The sequence below is a fragment of the Drosophila nasuta genome, chromosome 2L (genome assembly GCF_023558535.2).
Source record: "Drosophila nasuta strain 15112-1781.00 chromosome 2L, ASM2355853v1, whole genome shotgun sequence".
NCBI classification, from domain to species: Eukaryota; Metazoa; Arthropoda; class Insecta; order Diptera; family Drosophilidae; genus Drosophila; species Drosophila nasuta.
The window spans coordinates 25,086,061-25,111,575 of NC_083455.1; the positions used below are offsets into that span (position 1 = coordinate 25,086,061).

The window sequence follows — 25,515 nt, forward strand, 5'->3', positions numbered from 1 at the left end:
AAATGGGTAGCGGGTATCTCACAGTCGAGCACACTCGACTGTAACTTTCTTACTTGTTTTCCTTCTCTCGTTGTGTGTTTGTATTCATGTGGCAAATCGGCGACATTATCGTCATGCTCATCGTCATCGTCATCGTCATCAGCATCAACAGCTGCTGTTGCCATTCTGACTTCGACTCGTGCCAAAAGTCATAAAAAAAAACCGAAACGAAAGCAAGAAAAATACAAGCGGAAGATGCCTTTATCCTTGCACTCGACTTGGCGCCTTTCATTAATATGCGCAAATTATAACGAGCAACGATACGAAAATCACAAAATTTGCAGTCGAAATTTGAATACTCAGCAAATTCTTTAGTTGAGATCGCTTGCTGACTGCTGAGCAGACTCAATTTAAGCTGTGATTACAGGGTATAACAAACTGTCAACTGTTTGTGTTTGTGTTTGTGTTTTTGTGGCGCTGAAAGACAACTTCATTTACTTGGCTTGGCTTGGCTCTCTGGTGTGTGGTGTGCATTCGTTTTATTCGTTATTCGTTTCATTCGTTTCGTTCATTCGTTACATTCGTTTTCATTGTCGTTTGCCGTTTTTCGTTTGCGTTTGCGTTTTCGCCAACGTAAGCGCTTTTAATTTTCAGCTTGCATGCACAAAAGTATGCAATATGTTTTTTCTTCTTCTCACCCACACACACAAACACACACCCACAGAGTAACAGACGATGCAATTGCACTTATGCATGCATGACATCAAGCTGTCTCCCTCTCTCTCTCCCTCTTGCACATTCACATTGTATGCCTGACAATGGCTTACATAAATTTTAAGCTCCATTAGCAAAATGTTACAGCCACCGCACCCGAGGCAACGTGTGTGTGTATGAGATTGTATGTGTGTGTGTGTGTCCAAAGTTCAAGTGCAACAAAAGTTGGTTATTGTGCTCGGTCTGCTCTATTATAATATGAAATGCATATTACAGCCATGGCAAATTTTGGACATTGAAGAAAACTTTTTGCTTACCTAAGGCGAACCCTGGCTAATTTCTATATAAATTAGAAGACATGCTCTGTTGGCCTTCTCTGTGTATATGTGTATGTGTGTGTTACCTTAAGGTAATTTATGCAATCAAGATTACGAGTAGAGACCAAACTTGCACAAAACTCTAACTTAAATACATTTACAATTTATTCAAGGTTCTACACAAAAATAGTTTCCTCTCTCTCTATATATTCATTATTAACAACAGAAATTTTCGAAAGTACATAAAACAAACTTATTTTCGAAAATATTTAAATTGCCAATTTACTTGGTAGTGGAACATATTTTAATAGTGTCGTAATTAGCTTTCAGTACAGTCAACATTAGTTTATAATACTTGTAATTTATTTAGATGATGTTGTCTTGCCTCCTTTGCTCTCAATCTGTAGAGCGCTCTAATGAAGCTGAGTACAGAGAAAAAAAAAGAAAAGAAAGCAAAACACAAAAGCGAAAACAGAGCTCAACTAATTGCAAATAAATTAACTTGGCTTTTAATGGCTTAGGCTCGGCAACAGCAAAAGCAACAGCTATTGGCCTCGGTCAACGGGGCGAAATAAAGAAAAGAAAATAATTATTTTGTGCTTAAATACGCAAAAGTTGAAGCCGTGTGGCCAACATGTGGCATGTGGCAGGCGGTGGCAGGCGCTTGGTTTTGTGGCATGTGGCGGCATCAAAATCAATTCGACAAACAAGCAAATGAGTTGCGGAAACTATAACTTACGACTCAGCGCTCTAGCTGCAGGATCAGCCACAGGCGTAGAAATTTGGCCAACTCAAAGAAGGAAAAGGGGAAGGAAGAGAGGAGAGAGTGGGAAGGGGGGGGGGAAGCGGAGGTTGGTAACATGAGCCTGGGCGGCGCACAATGAATACAAATTGCTTGGTAAATAAACAACATCTCAATAAGGAGCAAATTACTGACGCCAACCAGCGAAAAAATAAACACACACACACACACACTCACATGCAACTATGTACACGTGCATACATATAAATATAATCACACGCACACACACACAAAGACAACGACAGAGCAAAGCAGATAGGCAGAGAAGGAAAGCGAGAGAGAGATGAGGCAAAGGGCAAGTCGCGCACTGCATAACAATAGCAACAATTTGGTTTTGAGCGTTCCATGTGTGTGTGTATTGTGCACGTGTATGTGTGTGTGTGGGCGCTAATGAATATAATGGCGTTACATAAATGGCGGCATTGGCCCCTGTTTTTGGAGAGCTCTAGCAACCATTCTAGTTGCTGCTCCTTGCTGCCATTGATATGTGGGAAATTTTATATACACCAGCAATTGCAAATAGTTTGAACAGAAAGAGAGAAAAAGCAAAAGAGAGAGAGAAAAGTATGGGAAAGTTGCTGTAATTGTGTATGCGGGAGAATACCAAATAATGAGCGTAAATCATGGTTTAACGATAAACACAATACACAATACTTGTACAACGGGGAAATACGATATATGGACAGCAAAAGGTTCAACAGCCACATTGAAATTCATGCACAGAAAACGCACATGAAGTGCGCTCCACAAAATTCAAGCTCAACTTATTTCTCCCTCCTCTCCCCAGCAACAAAAAAAAGGAGTGAGTGAAAATTAATTAAGGTGCTGCGAAAACTGTTTTGACAGCAACAAATATTAGATAGCAATAGCACACTTCATTTTCATTTTCGTTTTCCTTTTCCTTTTCGTTGAGTGTGGGGGCAACGAACTAGAACCAGAACCACAACAATACAATTCGAAACTCTAATTAAATATTAAATGCCAGAGTTTATCAAATGCCAAATACCAAAATGCTGCTTACAAATTAAAGCAGCGTTTCGATTTGCTCAATTAATAGATGAGTACTTGAATGTATGTTTGTTGTTTGGTTTTAAGAGAAAGATTTACACGACATATGAAATGTGAAATACAAAAAAATGAATATGAGTATTTTCTATGCGATTCAATTAATAGATTTGTGTATGAGCTTGAATATTCATAGCTAGATATATTATTTCGAATGTTTGATCTAGTTAACACTTAATCCGATTATTTTTGTTATCTGCAAGAAATATAAAATTGAAAGGTAGTTCAATAACTTAATAACTACTTGAATATACTAAAAACAATCTGCCATATTTTGTAATTTATGGTATATTTTGAATGCAATAGTATATTAATATACCAAAAATACGAAAAATGTATACTATTTTGTGTATTAATATACCGAATTAATATACCAAATTTGTAACATTTTTAAGTATATTAATTTGGTATATATTTAAAATAATAGTTCAGGCTGTTACATTTTTTACATTCATAACTTAACAACTTGTTGTATGTACTAAAAACAATCCGACATACTTTGTAATTTATGGTATATTTTGAATATAATAGTATATCAATATACCAAAAACTACCAAACATATGTACTGTTTGCTGTATTAATATACCGAATTAATATACCAAATTTGTAACTTTAGTAATTATATTTCAGGCTGTTTCATTGTTCACACTCGATTGTAGCTTTCTTACATTGTTTTATACTTAAACAACTATAATAATTCTTTTATTTAGTATACCAAATACAGTATTCAATATATTTTTAATATTTAGATACTATACATTTGGTATATTTTAAGAATAATACCGCGTTATTTCTAAGGGCACACTCGACTGTAGCTTACTGACTTGTTTTGCATTTAAAATACTGAACACTTTAAACACTTTCATGCATAATTCAATAATTATCAGAGAATATTCATAAGCTAAACCACATATTCAAATTGAAAAGCAGTTAAGCAGTTAAGTTAAGCAATAAGCTCTCACATGTCCCCGCTAAAATTTGAAACTATGTGAGAAAAGCTCGAAGCTTTTCAAAAGCTATTCCCAATTCAGTTAACCACAAACCTTTCTTGACTTTATGATTATATTAGTATACATCAGCTAGTGTCATTTGTCATTTGGAATGCACAACTGTCCGGGGCAGAAGTCAACAGCCTCGGCCTCGGTAGTAATTCCCCTTTGCCTACTGACCCAATCACAATTATTTGATAGCTCCATCTAATTAGGCCAACAATTGTCTTATCTTCGGCCAACGAACGGCAACGAAGCAATTAAATATTAATGCAGTGCAGTTTTTCTTCTCGAGTGAGAGGGAGAGACAACAGACAACAGGATATGAAAACTAAAGGACCGCGAGATGCCTAGCTTAACCTACAGTTGAACTCACAGTTGGCCCAGCGGCCACTACTTAAAGGCGCCGTTCCCCTCACGCTCTCTGTCTTTGGCATACTTCATACGCCATGTTGTCTGTTTTCTTTTCATTTTCTATACAGTCTTTTTGCTGCCATTGCTGTTGCTCTGTGCGCTTATTTTCCATTTCCCATTTTTTTTTTGTATGTGTGTGTCTGTTGTTTTTTTCGTTTTGATGTTACCCTGGGGAGCGCTGAAGTAATTGTTGCGCTTGCCACGCCCTGCGGCCAAGCGAGCTATAGAAAGAGAGAGAGAGAGACAGCGAGCTGGGCACAGCGCACATTAAAGTCACGCCGGGTCCCAGTCACAGATCCCAATCCCATTCCCAATCCCAATCCCAGACCCATTCCGTTGGCCATTCGCATTCCCATTCCCATTCCCAGTGCCATTTCGATGCGAGTGAAAAGCGTGAAAAACTCGGGCATATTTTCTCATTTTGTGTTGCGGCGCATTGCATTGGAAAGCGAGCGAGCGAGCGAAGAGAATTCTCGAGCACGCCGCGGACGCGTAGTAGTAGTCAAATATTTTTTCATTTTCTCTGCATTTTTTTCGTGTTCTGTTCTGTTGTTGGGGCAATAAAAGTTGTGCAATTTTATTGAGGCTACTGATTTGAAAATGGGCAACACAGCAAAACACAGCAAAGCTCTGTGTTAGTTTAGGATATTGTGGTGAATCAATTTCATTGGGGGATATTTTCAATTTGCCATTGGTATGCATAGTTTGGCTTATTAAATTTCATCAATTCGATCGCACAAAGATGCAGGCTGCAATAGTTTATGCCAAGCCAAGAGAAGCCAAGCCAGGACATCTTATGAACTTTTACGTCTCCATTATATGCAAATGATGAAAGCAAGAAAACAAATATTGCTACCTCGGGCGATGGCCACAACGGCGCACACACACAGCCACACACACGCACAACAACATGAACACATGAAAGGCATTGTTTGGCTGGTGAGAAGGGGGCGGGGCAACAGGATGCGGTGTGCGAGGCTCATGTGCAGACATTTACATAAGCAAACAGCTTCTGCTTTTATGTGGCAGCAGTCCCAGCAGACGACGATGCTCCGGCATCCTCCTGACGTCCTGCTGTCTGTCCGTCCACACACACAGTGTGTGTCCTGTGCACGAACTACTAATAAACCAACAGCAACAGCAACAGCAACGGCAACGGCGGCAACAATGGCAACGGATATTAAGCTGAAACTGCCCCGAGGACAACAGCAGATTCCTCACCAAAAAAAAAAAAAAATGCAAAAAAAAGTTGAGATGAAGTCAAGTCGAGAGGACGACGACGATGCTAACTTGGCCCAAAGAGCAAAAAGTGACCGGCATTAAGGACGACGCCATGCCAATAGGCTCTTTGCATGCTTATCAACTGATAGCGACCCGGGGGCTCATCCCTCTCCCCTTCCCCCACCCCTGCGCCCCTCCCTTCACCTAGACTAGTTGTAGCAACAGTTTGATGCGACAGAAAAGGCTGCGAGCTGTCGAAAAGGGTAAATTGCCATTCGACAAAAGTTGCCAGGCAGAGAGGCAAATGATTTGTCGTCTGTCGACTGTCAGAACTTCTGCTTCTTCTTCTTCTTCTTCGTCCTATCATAATCAGCATAATCAAATTGTGCGCGGAACCACCCGAAAAAGAAAAAAAAAAAGAAAACGAACTTTTTTTTGGCAACAATTATGCGGCCCACGACGATGCGTCACATGTGTCTTCAACTTTTTCTGGCTTTCCTTTCTTTCGCTCTTGTTGTGCAAATTTAATCACTTAACCCCAATGAAGTATAAAAGCCGGCGAATGGCGCAAAAAAAACTTTTGCCGAAGCGGCGAAAAGTTGTCACTGAATAAGAATAAGGGGAGGTGGAGGAAATTGATTTTTCACTTGGTCCAAGGCATGAGCATATTAATACAGCCACGCCCAGTTTCCAAGTTTCACATTGTGTGTGTGTTGGTTGCTCTTTGTGTGGCAAGTTCGTGTATGTGTGTGTGAGTGTGTGTGTGTGTGTGTGTGTTGCAAGTGTGTGTCATCCAAATGACACAAAGTTACTTAAATTACCAGAGAAAACTTTAGTTGCGCTTACTTTCGGCTTCGGCTTCGACTTCAACTCTGACTCTTAAGCAGAATTAATGAGTGGAGAGTTTGGTTTTCCTTTCCTTGCCTCACATTTTCTTTTGTTTTTTTTGCGACTCCCAGCAGCATTCACTTTAAAAACCCAAAAACTCGAGTGAAAGTTTCTATATGTTTGCCATATATGCACATTGCACATGCTGCAAAACTTTTTTTATTATTCCTATGCGAGTGTGTGTTCAAATGTGTGTGTCTGTGTGTGTATCCTGACAGCAGTTTCCTGCTCACACACACAGAGGCTCGGTTTCTTTTTAAAGTTGCATCGACTCATGAATGTCTTTCACTTGCACTTGATACGCCAGTTGTTGTTGCTGCTGCTTTTATTCTCCTTGCTGTTGCTGATGTTGTTACTGTCATTGTTGATGTTACTGAAAAGCACTTTCCGGATCCCAGCTTGTTGTTGTTTTTCTGTGCTGCACGCTTCTATGAACTCTGTCTACCCATCTATCTATCTATATCTATCTATCTATCTATCTTTCCACATCTGCTGCCAGATCAACGCCTTCTCTTTCGAATTTACGCAAACATGCGTTTACAACTTTCAACTTTGCACAATTATTTTCATATTTATGCTGAGAACATATTTTAATGAAATTTCCAAAATGCAATTTATGATTTGCCCGGCCAATCATTTCATAAATTGTATTTGCAATTAAATTGCTCACTGCTCACTAAGCAACTTTTTTCTAATCAGCTCACAAATTGCATTCAAATTGTTTCTATACCACGCTAAATAAAATTAAATGCAGCAAATACTTTTTTGATATTTGGCTGCAATTGCCAAATATTAATTTGATTTGATTGAATGATTGTTATTGTTTTTTCCATTTTTACGAATTTTCTTTGAATTGCAATTTACCTAAAAGTTAATTTAATTGCTGATTAAATTTTGGTTAAAATTTTAGTTAAAAATATATAAACTACTTTTTTGCTTGTTCGTATTTCCAAATCTTTATTTGACTTAACATTACATTCTTGTTTATATTTTAAAAGTAATATGTGGTAGATATTTAATCTATCTAGTATCTTTCTTCACACCACAATTTCTTCTCAAGTTCATAAAAGTTGACAAACGTTCTAAGTATATCTTTAATAAAACTGAATGCCCCTTAAATCAGTCCTTCTAAAATCCCAATTTAATTCTTTTCTACTTTTAATTAAATGTAGCAAATTTTTATACACTTTTTTTTAGCTTTTTCTCTTTGTCACAAATTTCCTTGAAGTTGATTTAATTACTTTTGTTTTTGTGGTGTGTGTGTTTGTGCGTTAGTTGTGTTCATATATTTTACTTGACATTTGCTGGGCTCTTAAGCTGTCATCGAACCCCTAAAGGACATGACATTGCACTCCGCCTCTCACTTCACTCATTTTGTTGTACAACAAGAAATGCAATGAATTCCATCGGGCTGCTGCCCGAAAGCCCTTTTGCAGAGGCACCATTTGTTGGCAGCTGAAGAGTCTCCTCTAGCTTCTAGCACAATAATATCCTTTCACATTTTATTACACTTGTAATGTGCAACGATTGGTTGCTCTTATGAGTGGGAGAGAAGCAACAACAACAGCAGCAGCAAAAGGTCCTCTTCAATCCTGAGAGTGAGCAGTCAGTTGAGGATGTTAAAGTTGTAGTTGTTGTGCTGTTCTGTGTTGTGTGTGTGTTTGCCTGCCCAAGGCTCTCTAATAATATAATACACGCACAATGACCTACATGTGCCACTAGGTGGCAGTTCTCTATCTGCAAATGTGTGTGCGACTATGTGTGAGTGTGTGTATCATTGTCAATATTGACAATAAACAAGTTTGCCATAAAACGTTACATGAGACGAGACGAGTGGAGTCAAGGGGATTCCAAGTGGCGCACAGCACAACAAGTTTAATGTGCCCCAATGAAGAGAGACCGAGAGTGTGAGGGAAAGAGAGAGAGAGAGCAGCACATAAATCAGGCACTCAATCAAGCTGAAGGCCAAAAACTGAACCCAATCCGAGCCCTCTCAGTCCACATGTCATCACGTTGACTTATTAATCGAGAGTTTGCGCTCTCTCTTTATAGATTATATATTTTATACTGTACACATTATATATAATCATATATTGTCGAGTAGTTTTGTATCCTTTATTGCAGCTGTGCACTTTTGCAAATTAAAAAATGAAAAAAAGAAAACAGAAAATGCCAGCGAATATAAATAAAATGGCCTCGACTCGATGATAAAATGTTATTATAAATTATATTAAATATACATAAATTGTGTGTTGAATTACAAAAGCAGAAAAAGGGCCACACACAATCAGTCATTTGGCCGATGGCCGATGGGTTGACATTTATGCAGCACACAGCAAACACAAACTTTTATAATTAATTAACATTAAAATAACAAGGCCCGGGTCTCTCTCCCACTCAGACGCAGGCAATTTGTTTAAGCATAAATCAATCATGACTAACAGCATTAAAAATTTAAACAAACGCAAGCCTCATACCAACTATTTCGTTTTCGTTTCGTTCTTTGCAGATTTCACAACCGGACTGCGTCTGGTCGAGGTGCGCATACCAAATTATGTGATTAAGGGCGCCTCGGCGCAGCTGGAATGCCTCTACGATCTGGATGGCGAGGCTCTGTATTCGGTCAAATGGTACAAGGATGGCAATGAGTTTTATCGCTATGTGCCCAGGGATAATCCGCCGGCGCAAACCTTTCGTCTGCCAGGTGTTGCCGTTGATGTGAGTATCCCTTTTTCCTTCTCTCTTTTTTTGTGAATACTTTACGAAATAACAAAAACAAGTAAACAAACTAGAGTAGAGTGAGCTCGACTCTCAGATACTCGCTACCAATTTGGAATAATACCAAAACAGTGCGGTATTATTCTGAAAATATACTAAATTAAAATACTGAAAAAAATACTTAAAATATACTGCAGATGTGTTTGGTATATTCATATAATACTACAATCCTAAAAGCAAAACTGTGGTATTTTCTTAAAATACACCAAATTAATATACCGCAAAAATACCAAAGTATACTTAAGTCTACATTTGGTCTATTGATATAGTACTACATTCAAAAAAAATATACCCATTTCGAAAGAGATCAAACGTGGTGGTATTAATTTTAAAATATACCAAATAATATACTGCAAATATACTAAAATATACAGAAGTCTATATTTAGGTATTAAAAATATACCCGTTTCGAATAACATTCAAATAATGCGGTATTAATTTTAAAATATACCAAAATAGTATACTGCAAAAATACTAAAATATACAGAAGTCTATATTTTAGTATAAAAAATATACTCATTTCCAATAACATTAAACAATGCGGTATTAATTTTAAAATATACCAAAATAACATTCCACAAAAATACTAAGAATATACCCAAGGTTATATTTAGTATATCGTTTAAGTACTACATTCGAAATTTGCCATATGTATATTGATCTGCGTACAAAAGTTAAAAAGGCTGTCGAAATAAAAGTATGTCTCTATCTTTTAGAGTCTCTGTGATCTAGGTGTTATCTCTTAGATCTAAGTGATGACTCCTTCTGTCTATTACATCAATTTACTGCAAGCACAAAGTTATCATACCCTTCTAACCTTACGGGTAGCGGGTATAAAAACAAAGGGAGATATAAAAGGTAACAGTGGGTTGAATGGTCTGTGTTTTCCTGTGTGTTTGCTCTACAACTAAACATTAAAACAACATTGCATACTTTGCGGCGCTGCCAGACAATGCCAAACTACAGCCAGATAGCTGTCTCGCTCGCACACTCGTTGTGCTCTCTGCTGCGGTCTGTGGCTGTACTTAAAATGAACTGCAAGCACAACAAATGTTTATCACTGCGTCGAATGTGCTTCAACCTGGCAGACAATGCGCCACCTTGGCCAACTCGCGACCATCTCGCTCTCTCGCTCTCTCTGTCTCTCTTCCTCTGCCCTTCTGCATGTGAATAGAGAGTGTGTGAAAGCATGTGTGTGCGTGTGTGTGAGTGCGAGTACTTAATGCCGTAACGTCAGACAAAGACTGTTGTGATACAGAACACAAGCACTTCAAGCTCTCGCTCTTGTTTTTAAGCAGATTGACTCGAAAAAGTTTTAAGGCAAGTTTCACTCAAATTTAGTTTCTAACAAAATGCGGATCAATGTCAATGCGCTTATCAGGCAAACGCAGAGAATTTCAAGTAAAATCAAAATGAAATAAAGCTAGGTTTAAGAAAATGAAGTCAGCATATTAACTATGGAGAGTAATGGAGAGTAATGATATGTATAACGAGGTAGTTTTATAGAAACATACAAACGAAGCACAATGAATCAAATTTCTTGTCTTTTAGTTACAAAAGTGAAGTTAGAGAGACAAAGAAAAAGTTGTGATATGCCAATATTATAAATAGATTAAATTTTGTATTCGATTGCAGTGTATTTTTTGCTTTACATGACTGACTATAAAACAATTATAGCTTTTATTTCACAGTTAATATATTAAATAAAAGAGGTGCACTTACGAAATGTTTTTGACTCCATTTTGTAGTTATTTCAATTGAAGTTTAGAATTAAAATATATAATAAAATAATACAATATAGTTAGAGGCACTTTTTTTTAATTCAATTATTTAAGTACGAGTTCAAATCACAACTAAAACTTACTTGAAATTATAAACTCAATTGAAATCTGAGTTTGGTTAGATTTACTTGGACTTTAACTTAGACTTTAGCAGAAATAAAAAATATAAAAATATAAATATAAAAAATATAAGAAATATACATCTTTAAAGCCACATTGTTCTATTAATATTATTATATTGCATTGGTTGAATATGAAATATGAATTTATGATATACATCAAATATACATCTTTAAAGCAATATTGTGTTAAGCATTGATTGAGTAAGAAATTTAAATTTGTGAATAGCAAAACACAAGATTTAGAAATGAATTCCATAACTTCACATGCGTTGATATTCAACTCGAATATTTTACCAATATTGATTTGATGTGGTACATTTGATTGTTTGTAGTGATTGAACATCTTTAGAAATGAAGAGGCAATTTATGTAGATGATATTTCTGTATGTTTAAAAACACTTCAACCAGCGTCTGCTCTCAGAGTTAAATGTGAAATAAAAAGAGCCATCAGATGACGTTTAGTGTCGTGTTAGGAAGTACACAAACAAGTGCACAAGCCAAATCGAACAATGATCATTGAGCAAACTGAATGGACTGACAAGACTGACAAGACACCAGACTCCAATAGAGAGGAGCAGCAACAACAGCAATAGCAATAGCAATTGGCAGGTGAAAAGGAGTCTAACTGAATGGGGAAGTGGAAGTGGCGCACTTAAATGGCATTGCTCCATTATTTTTGCCACTAAAACTTTTGCACGTAAAATGCGCTGCACGTTACCGTTTGGGTTACGGTTGTTCCCCATCTTTCTATTCCAAAGAGAAGAGGAGGCGAACACGTTTAGAGTGCCAACGGCTGTGGCAGTGTGGCACTTCCAGTGCTGGTAAACGCCTCGCTGAGTTCAAGATAAGCACGTTAGCAGAGAGTCGAAAAAGTGCGGAAGACAGAGAGAGAGAGGAATCAGACTCGAATATATTTACAAACTAGCAGCTCACACTAATCGTGTGCCGAAAAAGTGAAAACTGCTTGGCATGCATGTGCTACACGCGCCCCCTCTTTCCCGCCCCTCCCTCGATTGCTGCTCATCCTGTTTAGTTCCTGTTCCTTAACTCTACATGTGTTTTGCGAGACAGAGTTGGAGTGCAATAAATTGTTCAAGTTGCGCTTTTCACTAGTGACTGGCTGGCGGCGTTTGCTGGGCGTATCCCGAACGTGTCTATAATGCGCGTTATAGCCGCACACACACACACACACCTACACACACACATACGTACGCACTGCGGCGGACGGTCTTGGCAACTTTGATGTTCGGCCGCAGATAAGAGGCGAAACATGTTGCAAGAGATACAATGAGCGCGATACGAGTAGCTGAGCTTTGGCTGCCAGCCAATGCTAATGGTTATATCCATTCAACTCTGCATTGCATCGGATATTGTTTTAGCATAATCGATTCAAGTGACTGACATCGTTGTCTTTATTGTTGTTGTTGTTGGGTGAAACAACTTTTTCGGGTTCTGTTCTGGTTCTGTTTGGATTTCGTTTTGTTTTATTGCAGTTGGAAATTGTTGGTTGGTTGCTTCGACGTGAGCTTTACCTAAGGGTCAGATGTGTTAGTGTGTGTTTGTGCTAGGTAAACTATAAATTAGGTTAAAACAACAACAGCAGCAGCTGAAGAAGCAGCAAAAGCAGCAACACAATGAGCACAAACGGATAAAAAAATGCGCAATAAAAGATAACAAAGTGCACTTTTCGTTGGCCAGATAAACAAAACCCATTCGACGCTGCCAAAACGGACAACCAACAACCAAACAGTTCGCTGCCAGCTTAATGGCTTAAAGTTCAAGTGAAATATTTGCCTAACATTTGCTTTTGAGCCACAACAACAACAACAACACTGTGACCCTTAAAGTGGTCAGCGAAACAGCACTTTAAGAGCTGCAAAAAAAAAACGAAAAACGAAAAAGTAAGAGGAAAACATTGAAAAAGCATTTTGAAAAACGTTGGCCAAAAAAACAATTACGTTACATTAACGTCCAAAGTGGCCTGCTGCCTGTCGTCGAGGGGGCTATTGAAACTGCCAACAGCCAACAGTCAACAGCAGCCAGTAACAACAGCCACCGACAACCAACAACAAAGTATTGGGACGATCCTTCGACACGGACATCGACGACAACATTCTTCTGCACTCTTTTTATACCCGCTACCCACAGGGTAGAAGGGTATTATAACTTTGAGGCGGCAGGAAATGTATGTAACAGGTAGAAGTAGGCATCTCCGACCCTATAAAGTATTCTTGATCAGCGTCAACAGCCAAGACGATATAGCCATGTCCGTCTGTGTGTCTGTCCGTCTGTCCATATGCACACCTAGATCTCAGAGACTATAAGAGATAGAGCTATAATTTTTTTTCGACAGCATTTGTTATGTTTGCACGCAGATTAAATTTGTTTCAAATTTTTGCCACGCCCACTTACGCCCCCGCAAATAAAAAAAAATCGAATAGCAAGCGTTATTTTAATGCTAGAGCTATATATTTTGGTATATACAATAACAACTATAGTAGTTGTGATTCCTAAAAATTTGATTGCGATCGGATAAAAATTGTGGAAGGTATTAAATAAATACTTTTGTATGGGCAAAAACGCCTACTTACTAGGGTCTGAGTTGCTTTGGCTGACAAGCTGGTATATTGTGTCGTCTATGGTATATTTTGAATGCGGTACTATATCGATACAAATATACCATTTGGTATATTTTTAGTATTTTTGCAGTATATTTGGTATATTTTGAAAATAATACCGTAATATTTTGCTTTTATTCAAAATAAGTAGCGGGTATCTCGCAGTCGAGCAAACTCGAATATAGCTTTCTTACTTGTTTTTTTTTTGGCCTTACAACTTTTGCCACTTTTGCTGTGTTTTGTGTTGTTTTTTCTTTTCTCGCGTTATTCACGTTTCGCGTGCTCTGGAACTCAACTCATTCAACAATTTTTAATTGCAGTTACACAACTCGAGCGATGCGATTGTTAACCTCCACAACGTCAATCTACAATCGGCTGGCCGCTTCCGATGCGAAGTATCCGGCGAGGCGCCATCCTTTCAAACAGTCACCGAACATGGCGACATGGTTGTAGTATGTAAGTATCCTTTATGTTTGCTCCTTTCTTAAATATATTTTATTTATACTTATGTACGAGTTGTGTGTGCCAAGTGAAGCGAAAACTTATAATTCTAATTAGAAATAACAAATTGAAGCTGCGCTCATTGCAGGCCACAGAAAGTTCACTTCACAAATTGGGAATTGCGTTTTGGCTGCACTAAAGTGTGAAGTTGCATTTGTTAGTATAAGTTCAAGAATATAATTCATAGTGGAAGTGTTTGTAACAACTTTCATATCAAAGCAGTTCAAGTGAAGGAATTTGGCACCTTCTCTTTTATCACTGATAACTATACTAAAAAAAGTCCAATTTCCAATATCAAGAACCTAAAGGTGAGAAATTCTCAAAATAACACCAGAAATTTTTGATTTAGTTTACACAATTCGGAAATCAATCAATATTTTATCTTTTAATATGATTTGTTGGTATTGAAACAATAAATTTCTTCTTCTTCTAGTTGTGTTTTCTAACATTACAAGTTTAATGCTCTTCACGCACTTTTTAGACAAGAATTTTTAGTACTAAGAATCAAAATCTCGATTTTCATTGTGTTGTGTCTGAGCGATCAGACTTGTGAAGAGAGATAGAGAGACATAAATGCTAAAAAAAGCATCGAAATTAAATGCTAATGTTTTGTGTGACATTTGTTCTATGACAAACACTTCTCTGAGAGTAATTCATGAATACGTTCTGTGCTCTAAAATTCCCCTAGACTCGTCTATCTATTTGCCGCTTATCAATCTTCATTCTCGAAATTTCATTTACTCAATTTTACGGCACTCTGAGCAGAGCAAAGCCACTTCTCGCATCTTGTGAAATATCGGAAATAATTTTGAAGCAATTTCATCGCCCAGCCGACAGTCTTAAAACAAATGCTCGACAATGAAGTTACTCCAAGTTTCAATCATATTTCTTCTGATCCTGAAAATCTGCATTGGGCGCAAGCTTATTTTCCCGAAGACTCACAAAGATCTTTCCTTCACTGAAAAGAATGTAAACAGAGACGAATACTCGTACGAGTATCGTACGACTAACGCACCAAACGTAAACTTTTATTATCCACTTGTTCTAACTGGGTGTGACATGCCGTGTCTAATCAGAAATCGAATGCGAAATGATTAAGCTAAATATGGAAAACCTAAATATGAAAAGCTCATAAGTAATAAAATTGTATCTTCATGCAAACTTTTCAAAAACGCTTTGAATTATTTAGATGTTTCTAAATGATTTTTTTTCAGTGCAAATTCGTAAACTTATTATTAACTCTTTGAAAATGTATTAATTATGCATCCTCAGCGAAAAATAAGTTGCAGAATAACTTTCCTTCCTCAAAATAACGCAAATGTGCAAAATTTTGTGGCATTTCTATTTGATTCAAAAAAGTATCGTGATTATATGCAAATGTTTCGTGAGACATTTGTTTTATGGCAAACATTCTCTGAGTGTGTTTATTGCCCAAATATTTCCTATATATTCTATTTGTCGCTTATCAGTCTGCATTTTCGAAATTTCTTTTACTGGCTCTCAGAGCAAAGCAAAGCCATCTCTTGCAGTTTGCGAAATATCGCACTCAGTAATATATTAAAAGCAATTTACCAACCGCCCAACCAACAGTCTTAAAACAAACGCTCGACAATGAAGTTAGTTCAAGTTTCAATCATATTTCTTCTGATCCTGAAAATCTGCATTGCGCGCAATCTCAATCTCGATCAGGGACTTGAAGGAAATGACACTAAATTAGAATCGGACAGCAAACGCATTCCTGGAATAAACATCCCGGAAGATGACGAGTGTCCCCCTTGCTTTCGAAGCAAGGTCGGGTTCTTTGGAGGTGGTCTAAACCCGTGTCGCCGGGACTGTACTCCTAGAAGCCGTCGGATTTCTCAGATTTATCGTAAAAATGAGAAAAATATTGATAAGGCAATTATAAAAAGGTCTTAAATAATAAAATTATATCTTCATGCAAACTTCTCGCAAACGCATTGAATTATTTGTATGTTTCTGAGCCGTATTTCTTTCAGTGATAATTCGAAAACCTTTAGGTTTAACTCTTTGAATCATCATCAGTGGCAAGTAAGTTGCAGAGTAACTTTCCTTCTTCAAAATTTGGTGGCAATTCTATTTTAAATCTGTGACAAAAAAAAACACAATTTAAAATACTCGATTGCCTTGACCTGATTATCATTTTCGGTCAGATTATCATTTTCGGTCATGTGTTCACAGTGATCGCAAGACGTGTGTCATATTATCATTTTCGTTTATTCAATCATCAATTGTCTGTCTGCCTTTTACAGATTCTATTTATATTTCTCTCCGTAATCTGTTAGAGTCTCTTGCCTATAGAGTTCTCTCTTGTTTTCTCTCTTAAGCACATTTTTATAGTTACTTCCTGTTGATAATAATACTATAGCTCCCATACCATATTTTTCCATCGACTGATGAGCTATGACCCATGAGACGACTCCGTTTTTCTGACACACTTTTGAAAGTGTAAGAAGTCGAATTATTGAATTCCAACAACCAACTGAATTTGTGCCGAGTTCGCTTAAAAACTTGGTCAGATTATAATTGAAATATGTGTTTACATTTACAGAAGTAAATTGATATTAAAAACATTGTTGTTGAAAGCTGGATAAAAAGTAAGCCTGTCCAAAAACCCATTTTAAGTTGAAGAACATATTGATATACAGCTCTTTGAAATAACAAACTGTGTGCGTCAGTTTTATTCTATAAATTTCATGGCATCATCTTGTGATAATTGAAACTACCTTTTTGAGTCAGTGATTTTTAAATAGCTTCATTTGCATAGAACAAAACGTGTGGCCTTTGTTTTTCATTTGGGCAACGTTTTGAGAGTGTCGTTCAGGTTAATTCAGTCCATTTGATCTGGGCAATTGAATCGCTCATTTGGCTGCTCAACTGTTTAACTGCATTTGACAGGCTTCATTTGATTTCATGTTTATAATAAGCTTAGGCAAACTCAACTGAACTCAACTGAACTCGACTCAACTCACAACTGTCCCCCTAAGCGTTCGTCCTGGCATCGTCTCCGTTTTGTACTAAACTAAATGTATGGTGGGTGCTGGTTTCTGTGTGTATCCTTAACCTGCCAAAGCTTAGCATCTAACTCAATTTTGCAACTGTCTGTCTTGTTCAACAATTTCCTGAGGGCACAGCAACAGCAACAACAACATTATTTTGAAGACGCTGCGACAAACTCGAAATGCAAACAAAACAAAATTTTGCAGCTGCTTTAAGTGGACAGAGGAATGGAACTACTACGAAAGGAACTCAGCTAAGTGGGGGATGTAGAGGGTGGTAAAGGGAGGCGAAGGACTTCATCTTCTATCCGGCACAGGATGCGATGCTTATTGCCACGGACAACGTCTCACACGTGGGCCAGGCAACCGGAACGCTTTGAGCTGGCGTTGACATTTCGTTTGTTCAATTATAAACTTTTGCGTGGGCGTTGGCATGCCCCCCTCCCTCCCTCTCTTTAGCACCCTCTTCCTCTCCCTCACTTACAGCCATTTGCTGTCTCACTCACATGTTGTGCTTTGTCTTCGGCTTTGTTCTAACGCGCTTTTGTTGTGCTTTGTTTTTTTGGTTTTTTGACTTTTTGCTGCTCATATTGTGTACGCTGCCTGTTTGGCTTTCAATCAAAGTTTTTAAAAGCTTCAACAACAAACTGCCGCTGCTCGTCGCATATGCCACACAGTGGCTCTCAGTGCTCTCTCAGTCTCTCTGAGTGCTCAGCACTCTGCGCCCACAGGCAGCTAACGTACAACAAAAACAGAGCAGAGAAAAATCCCATTTCCGTTTCCGTTCGCATAGTTTTGCTGCTCAGCAAACAACGATTTATAGTCTTCGGGCGGGTATTAGAACTTTGTCATGAAACACACAGGAAGTATAAAGATCAGCTCTCTCTCTCTCTCTCTCTCTCTCTCTCTCTTTGATATGATCGATGGACAAACTTTGGAGCATTTCCACATTAGCAAATGTGTTAGAATTGTTGTGAATTTATGGCATTTTGGCACTTGCATTAAAATATTTGAACTTTTAGTTATGAGCATGAATTGTATTAAGATTTCAAAGAAAGAAGCAAGATACAACAAAATTTTAGTTCTTCGTTAAAGTCAGTCTGAAAAAATACATGCAGCAAATATTGGTAGGAAAAAAAGAATTGAAATTAATCATAATAATGTTTCCATTTATGAACAGGTCTATTGTTTACTTTTTCTCAATCAAAAAGCATAGCTTTAATAATAATTATTAATAGAATACTTTATCAGAATAGCAACAAAAGATTTTTGTCGATTTAACGTGACTGATATTACAAAAAGAATGAAATAAAATAGAATCATATCCTAAAAGTATACCATATTAATATACTGCAGGCTATATTTGGTAAATTACGTTCAAAATATATCATAGAAATAATACAATATACCGAAGGCTGTAAGTTCTTGTATACTATACCGTTTAAAATTTACCAGTTTGTCAGCCAAAGCAACTTGACCCTATTTGGCGTTTTTGGCCTATTACATTAATTTCCAATGTTCCACAAAGTTATAATATTCTTCTACCCTATATGTAGGTAGGCTAAGCTTACAAAACAAATAACTTGAAAAGATTCTTGATTTTAGAACTACATCTTTCCATTGTGTTGTGTCCGAACAAAATGCTTGTGAAGAGAGAGAGAGAGAGGAAGAGACATATATGCAAAAAAAACCATAGAAATTATACGCGAATATTTCGTAAGACATTTGTTTTGTGACAAACATTTCTCTGGGAGTACTTCATGAATATGTTCTGTGCCCAAATATTTCCGAAGGCGTTTCTCTCTCTGTTTGTCGGTTATCAGTCTTTATTCTCCAAATTTCATTTACTCAATTTTACGGCACTCAAAGCAGTGCTAAACAACTTCTCAAATTTTGTGAAATATCGCACTTACAAATAATTTGGAAGCAATTTCGTCGCCCAGCCGACAGTCTTAAAACAAACGCTCGACAATGAAGTTACTCCAAGTTTCAATCATATTTATTCTGATCCTGAAAATCTGCATTGCGCACAATCTAAGTCTCGATCAGGGACTTAAAGGAAATGACACTAAAGAAGGAAGATTATTATTGTAGAATCGGACAACGAACTAATTCCTGAAATAAGCATCCCGGAAAGTTCCATAATCAGATTTCGACGTAATTCATTACCACCGTGTAACCAAAAATGTAAAATTATAAACATATATAAATTTTATAACGATAAGTATAAATTAAATATGGAAAAGGTAATTATAAAAAGTTCTTAAATAATAAAATTAAAGCTTTTTGCATCTTTTCAAAAACGCTTTGAATTATTTATAAGTTTCTATGTCAAATTTCCTTCAGTGATAATTCGCAAACTTATAGGTTTAACTCATTGAAAATTACGCATCATCAGAGACAAATAAGTTATAGAGTAACTTTCCTACTTCAAAGCAATACGAATGTGTGAAATTTTGTGACATTTCCAATTTATTTAAAAAAGTATCGAGGTTGTATGCAGATGTTTCATCAACATTTGTTTTATAGCAATCATTCTCTGAGTGTGTTCAGTGCCCAAATATTTCCCTATTCTATTTGTCGCTTATCAGTCTTCATTTTCGAAATTTCATTTGACGACACTCAGAGCAAAGCAAAGCAATGCCATCTCTTGCAGTTTGCGAAATATTGCACTCAGTAATATATTAAAAGCAATTTACCAACCGCCCAACCAACAGTCTACGAACAAACGTTCGACAATGAAGTTACTTCAAGTTTCAATCATATTTCTTCTGATCCTGGAAATCTGCATTGCGGGCGTTCTTAATTGCGAAATGACAGAAAGCCTATTTAAAACGAACAAGAAACAGGGATGCAAATGCGTACGAAGTGATGTCCTTTTCCAACATGGAAGTTTAACACCGTGTGACAAAAATGTTAGAGCCAGAAATATTTTTTCGAATAAAAGGGGTTAAGTAATAAAATTGTATCTTCATGCAAACTTCAAAAATTCAAAACGTTTGGAATTATTTATACGTTTCTTAGTCATATTTCTTTCAGTGATAATTATTAAACTTATAGGTTTAACTCTTTGCAAATTACCCATCATCAGTGACAAATGATATATAGAGAAACTTTCCTTTTTGAAAGTAATGCAAATGTGCGAAATTTTGTGACAATTATTCACATCCGTGAAAAAAAAAAAAGAAAAGCAATCTAAAACATTCGATTGCCTTGACCTGAGATCACGAGACATCCGTTGCATTATCATCTCCGTTTATGCGGTCACAGTGATCGCAAGACGTGTGTCACATTATTATTTTCGTTTATTCAATCACCAATTGTCTCTCTGACTTTTTCAGATTTTATTTAAATTTCCCTCTGAAATCTGTTAGAGTCTCTTGCTTATAGAGTTCATTAGTATAAAATTATTCTCTCTCTCTCTCCCTCTCTCTCTCTCTCTCTTAAGTCATGTGTACTTAAGTTACTTGCTGTTGATAATAACACATTAGCTCCCATACCATAGTTTTCTGTCAACTGTTGCGCTCTGATCCATGTGTTGACTCTGCTTTACAGAGACACTAAGTTTTTGAAAGTGTAAAATAGTCGAATTATTGAATTCCAACAACCAACGGAGTTTGTGTTGCGTTTGGTGAAAAAGTTCGCTTAAAACCTTGGTCAGATTATAATTTTAACTGGCATTTTGGCAAATCAATATTTAAAACGTTGTTGTAGAAAGCCACGACAAAAAGTAAGTAAGTTGGCCTGTTACATGAATTTCCAAAGTTCCACAAAGTTATAGGTAGTCTAAATTTAAAATAAAATACAACTTGAAAAATTTGACTTTATATTATGAAACACACAAAACAAAACAAAACAAAACAACTTGAGGAACTCACTTCTCAACTTTAACAGGAAAATTTTAGTTACAAAATATCGGTAAACATTTATACTCAGCTAACATTTACATATATAAAGTTATTTTAGCTACTCTTTTTCATTTATCTTTCTCTCTGTGAGTGTATTAATATGCTCGTTGCTTTCTCAAGAGTCGATTTCCTCATCATTGCAATTTTATTTGTATTTTTCTTGTTATGTTTTTTTTTTTTTCATTATTTGTTTCCTTTCTTTGTATATTTTTTGTGCAATTTTATCAGCAGTCTGTCAGTGCATCAGCGGCTGGAACTTTTATTGAATTTCCGGCTGGGCGCCGGCGACTTGTTGTTGGTGTTGATGTTGGTGTTGGTTTTTGGTTTTTGGTTTATTACGGCCAGTTTATACGCGAGCTTGGCACTAGAATCCGTTGGTCAGACAGAGAGACAGTCAGACAGTCAGATAGTCAGGCATCCATCCGTTTAGCTGAGAGCTGAGCTGTCGGCTGTAAATTACATTTTGCGCACACACAGCTTGAATTCGTTAGCCAAACACTAACCAACTGCATATGCTTGCTGCATTTTGCTTTTATTTTCATTCTTTCAGCCCTACCGGATCAGGGACCACCGAAAATAAGCGGAGGACGTCCGCGTTACCAGATTGGCGACTGGGTGCGCATCAACTGCACAGCCGGACGCTCGAAGCCCGCTGTCAATCTGTCGTGGTTCATCAATAGCGAACCGGCTGAGCCGCAAAAGCTACGCAAATACGACACCATCGTCTCGGGACGCGAGGGACTCGAGACCTCGGTGTTGGGACTGCAATTTCGGGTGGAGCAACAGCATTTTCGCAACGGTGACATGAAGTTAAAGGTGAGAGAGAGACTATATTATTTAAAATGTATTTCATGACTAATGAAATTTCCCCTCGAATCGTTGCAGTGTGTGGCCTCGTTGTCGACGTTCTACTGGCGGAGCAACGAGGAGTCCGTCGAAGGCGATCGACCACAGAAAGCGCCGGTCCTCGAGTCGCGCGAAAGTGACAGCGCCTTTGCGAGCAATTCGCGCGCCGATCCGGTGCAAGGTATGTCATACCGGGAATTATTTGTAACACAATTCTTATCGCTTTTCCTTCAACCTTCAAATGCAGCCAGCAATACGGAAATGGCCCGTGCACCGAGTGCGCTGCTGTTGCTAGCGCTGGCCACCGCTGCCACCTTGGCTGGCGTCACCTCAGTCACCTCAGCTTGTTGTTGTTGCACCACCTCAAGCACATCAAGTTGGCCAGCGACACGGCACAGCAGCAAGGCCAGATCGATACGCGATCGATCTCGATCGAACGATAATAATAAAGTTCATGTTAAGGTTGAGGAGAAACAGAAACAAACTCTAGATAAGAAAGGGAAGCCAGTTGTTATCGTTACCGTTATCGTTGTTGAACTGCTCAGCGCAGCTCGGCAAAAGTTGAAGCGATTCGTTCGATGCTCGTTGCTCAATGTGGCGAGGCAGCAACAAGTTGTGTTGTCTGCGCGGTAGCTGCATTAAGTCAGCCTCGACTCTCTGCTCATGCCCGCCCATGCATTTCTCAGCCCCGCCCACACACACACACACACAAATTTCCACTGAATTTTCCGTCTTCGCTTCGCAAAAAAAAACAGAAAAAAGATTGCAAAAAAAAACGAGAATTGGCAAATCAAAAAAAAAATCAAAAACACAAAAATATAAATTGAAAATTGAAGAGAAACCGATAATTTATTTATGTCGTTAACAAAAGCTTTCTTGAATTTAATTTGTATAAACAAAAAACGTAATGATATGCATATAATTAATTACATTTAAAAACAAAAGCGAATCGCAACCAAAAAAAAATAAAACTGTTTTTAGCTGCCACAAAAACAAAACACAAAAAAAATGAATGAAAAACAAAATTGTTAAGCGTATTAAAAGAAGAAAACTGTAAATAGTTAATACTTAATGTATGTATTGTATGTTATTAATTTATAAGTATTTAGCGGCGCTGCACTAACTAAAATGTAAAACAAAAACAAAAGCAAAACAATGCAAATATGAAATTAAATCTGAATAACTGAATAACAAAAGATGAAGCTCAACACAAAAATCAAACAATTTCAATGTAGTGCATTGCAAATTAAACAAAAAAGAAAAGAGTTTAAAGAATAACACACACACGTAAAAATATATATATATTTATTAAAATCTAGAAAAGTAATTGTAAGCATTCTCTAGCTAAATAATAATAATATTAAATATTAAGCATAGACATTTCAATGGAATATTAAATACGAGTAACGAGTGAATGAAAAAAGAAAAACACATTTTATTGTATAATGTAATATTCATTATTGATTCACAGCACATTTCGCATTAATTATTTAGACTATAAATTCGTTTTCGAAAATGTAAAATGTAAAATCTCTCGATATTTGATTTATTTACCATAATATTAAGAGTAAAATACTTAAAAAAAATAGTAATCATGAATATGGGAGAGAAGCAAGCACACGATTTATATTAAAAAAAACAAAAACACAAAATGATAATGATGAAACTTGAATGAAATCTAATCAAATGTAGCATCTTAAAGCTGGTGACTGTTGAAAAGTCTTAAAACTAACAAAAACATATCGTAAATTTATAAATTGCCAAAAATTTTATGTACATGTATGTGTGAACTCAATTACGTATAATGAATGCGAATACGAATACGAATACTAATCGATATACGAAGCATTTTAATGGAACTATTTACTAATTAAGTAATACCGATGTTCAATCCGTTCTCTGTCCGTATTTGTTTATTTGTTCTTATAGATTTAAAAACTAAACAAAGGAAAGTGGAAAGAGTTTAACTACTAATAACATTCCATGTTATTTTCGATGTCATCCATTAACAAAAAATGAGAAAATGAAAAAAGCGCTATCAATTGACAAATTGTTGAAATGTTAACAGTTTAGTTAGCCAATTTTAGAGAAACAATAGCAAAAGTCAAACAAAAAAAAAGGAAATCGATAATGAAAAACCAAAACAATAGCGAAATGATTGTGATTAAGCCTTAATGAAGAGTTGAAATTAATTCAAAAACACACACACAATGAAAATCTATATATATATATATAACATATTATGTAAATAGCCCGAGAGCAGCGCCACATAAAATGCTTTGTCCATTACAATTACAATTACAATAACGATTATTAATGCAATTTCCATGCACAATATCAATTGTACATACAAACTACAGATTCATTTTTTTTCCGATGCATGTTTCTATTTTGATTTCCGATTGCTGATTGAGCGCATTTTAATTATAAATATAATATTTGTCATGCATACGCATTTTATGTGTAAATATTTCGATTTAATGCTAACTAAATTAGTATTAAGAAAGTAATGCGCCAATTTTAATGATAAGCGAAATCTATAAATTCCTTCGGCTTGCCGAAGACCAAACACCCTTGCTTTTTTGATTTGATAAAATGCAACTTCCATTTAAGCTAAGTAAATGTAAATTCCACAACGTTTTCAAGGGTATAAGTGAATGAATGAATGAGTGTGAGTGTGAGTGATTTATATAATACATATACAAAAAAGTTTAATAACAAAAAAATACATGTGTTGTCAACTGTAAAACTGTTTTTAAGTCTCACTTAATGTCGAACGCTATAAACTACAATTAACAATAACAAAATATTAACGATACAGAAACACACATAAAATAATAGAATCCAATTTAGGTCGAGCTAAACGATCGAGTAAAAAAAAAAGCAAATGAAATAACTGTGTGCTAATTGTAAGTGTAAATTATTTGTGTATTTAAAAATCAATTTTTAGATGTATAAAAAGCGTAAGATAAAAATGCATTCGCATATACGATAATACAAAAACAACAAAAAAAGAAAACACATAATGAGCTGCATACAGAACAGAAAAAAAAAAAAAAAAAAAAAGAATAAACAAATGCCATAAAGTAATTTAACTTGAATTTAACAACAGCTAAAGCCAACAACAAAACAAACTCTGTAAATATCTTTAAGCATAAATTCTATGTACGATACGAGTATCTGACACAGACACAAATCAAACAAACAACAACAACAGAAATTATGAATGAAAACATCTTGAAGACGAATTAATAAAAAACAAAAATAATATTTGTTTCAAAATCAACTGGCGGCTTTTCGCTTTCATGTTCTTAAGACCAATTTATGTACCAAGTGAAATTGTTACTTCAAGAGGCAACGCACAAAATTGGGTAATTTTTGAAAAATATTTCAAATACGTGAAAATGTGCGGCACGAACGTGACAACTGCATTCCAACGACTGTCCAGTGGCAATAATATGAGAAAAGGACAACCCAAAACGTTTAGCAGTAAAAAGAGAAGGCACAAAAAAGTAAGATAAGGAGGTAAGAGAAACAAGTAAGAAAGTTACAGT

The 25,515-nt window shown here is 36.5% G+C and overlaps 1 protein-coding gene across 3 annotated transcripts in view; it reads left to right on the plus strand.

Annotated features, from left to right (window-relative positions):
• The window catches only part of LOC132796086 (uncharacterized), a 109,724-nt gene extending 84,686 nt beyond the window's left edge, over positions 1-25,038 (plus strand). For 2 of the 3 annotated variants that reach the window (XM_060807133.1, XM_060807128.1), the window contains exons 3-6: positions 8,900-9,108; positions 14,010-14,145; positions 21,666-21,931; positions 22,001-25,038. In XM_060807133.1, the coding sequence (XP_060663116.1) occupies positions 8,900-9,108; positions 14,010-14,145; positions 21,666-21,931; positions 22,001-22,594 (1,205 nt within the window). In that variant the 3' untranslated portion in view covers positions 22,595-25,038. The remainder of the gene's footprint in view (positions 1-8,899; positions 9,109-14,009; positions 14,146-21,665; positions 21,932-22,000) is intronic. The other variant, XM_060807141.1, reaches the window with a different exon arrangement.
• The last annotated feature ends 477 nt before the right edge of the window (positions 25,039-25,515 follow it).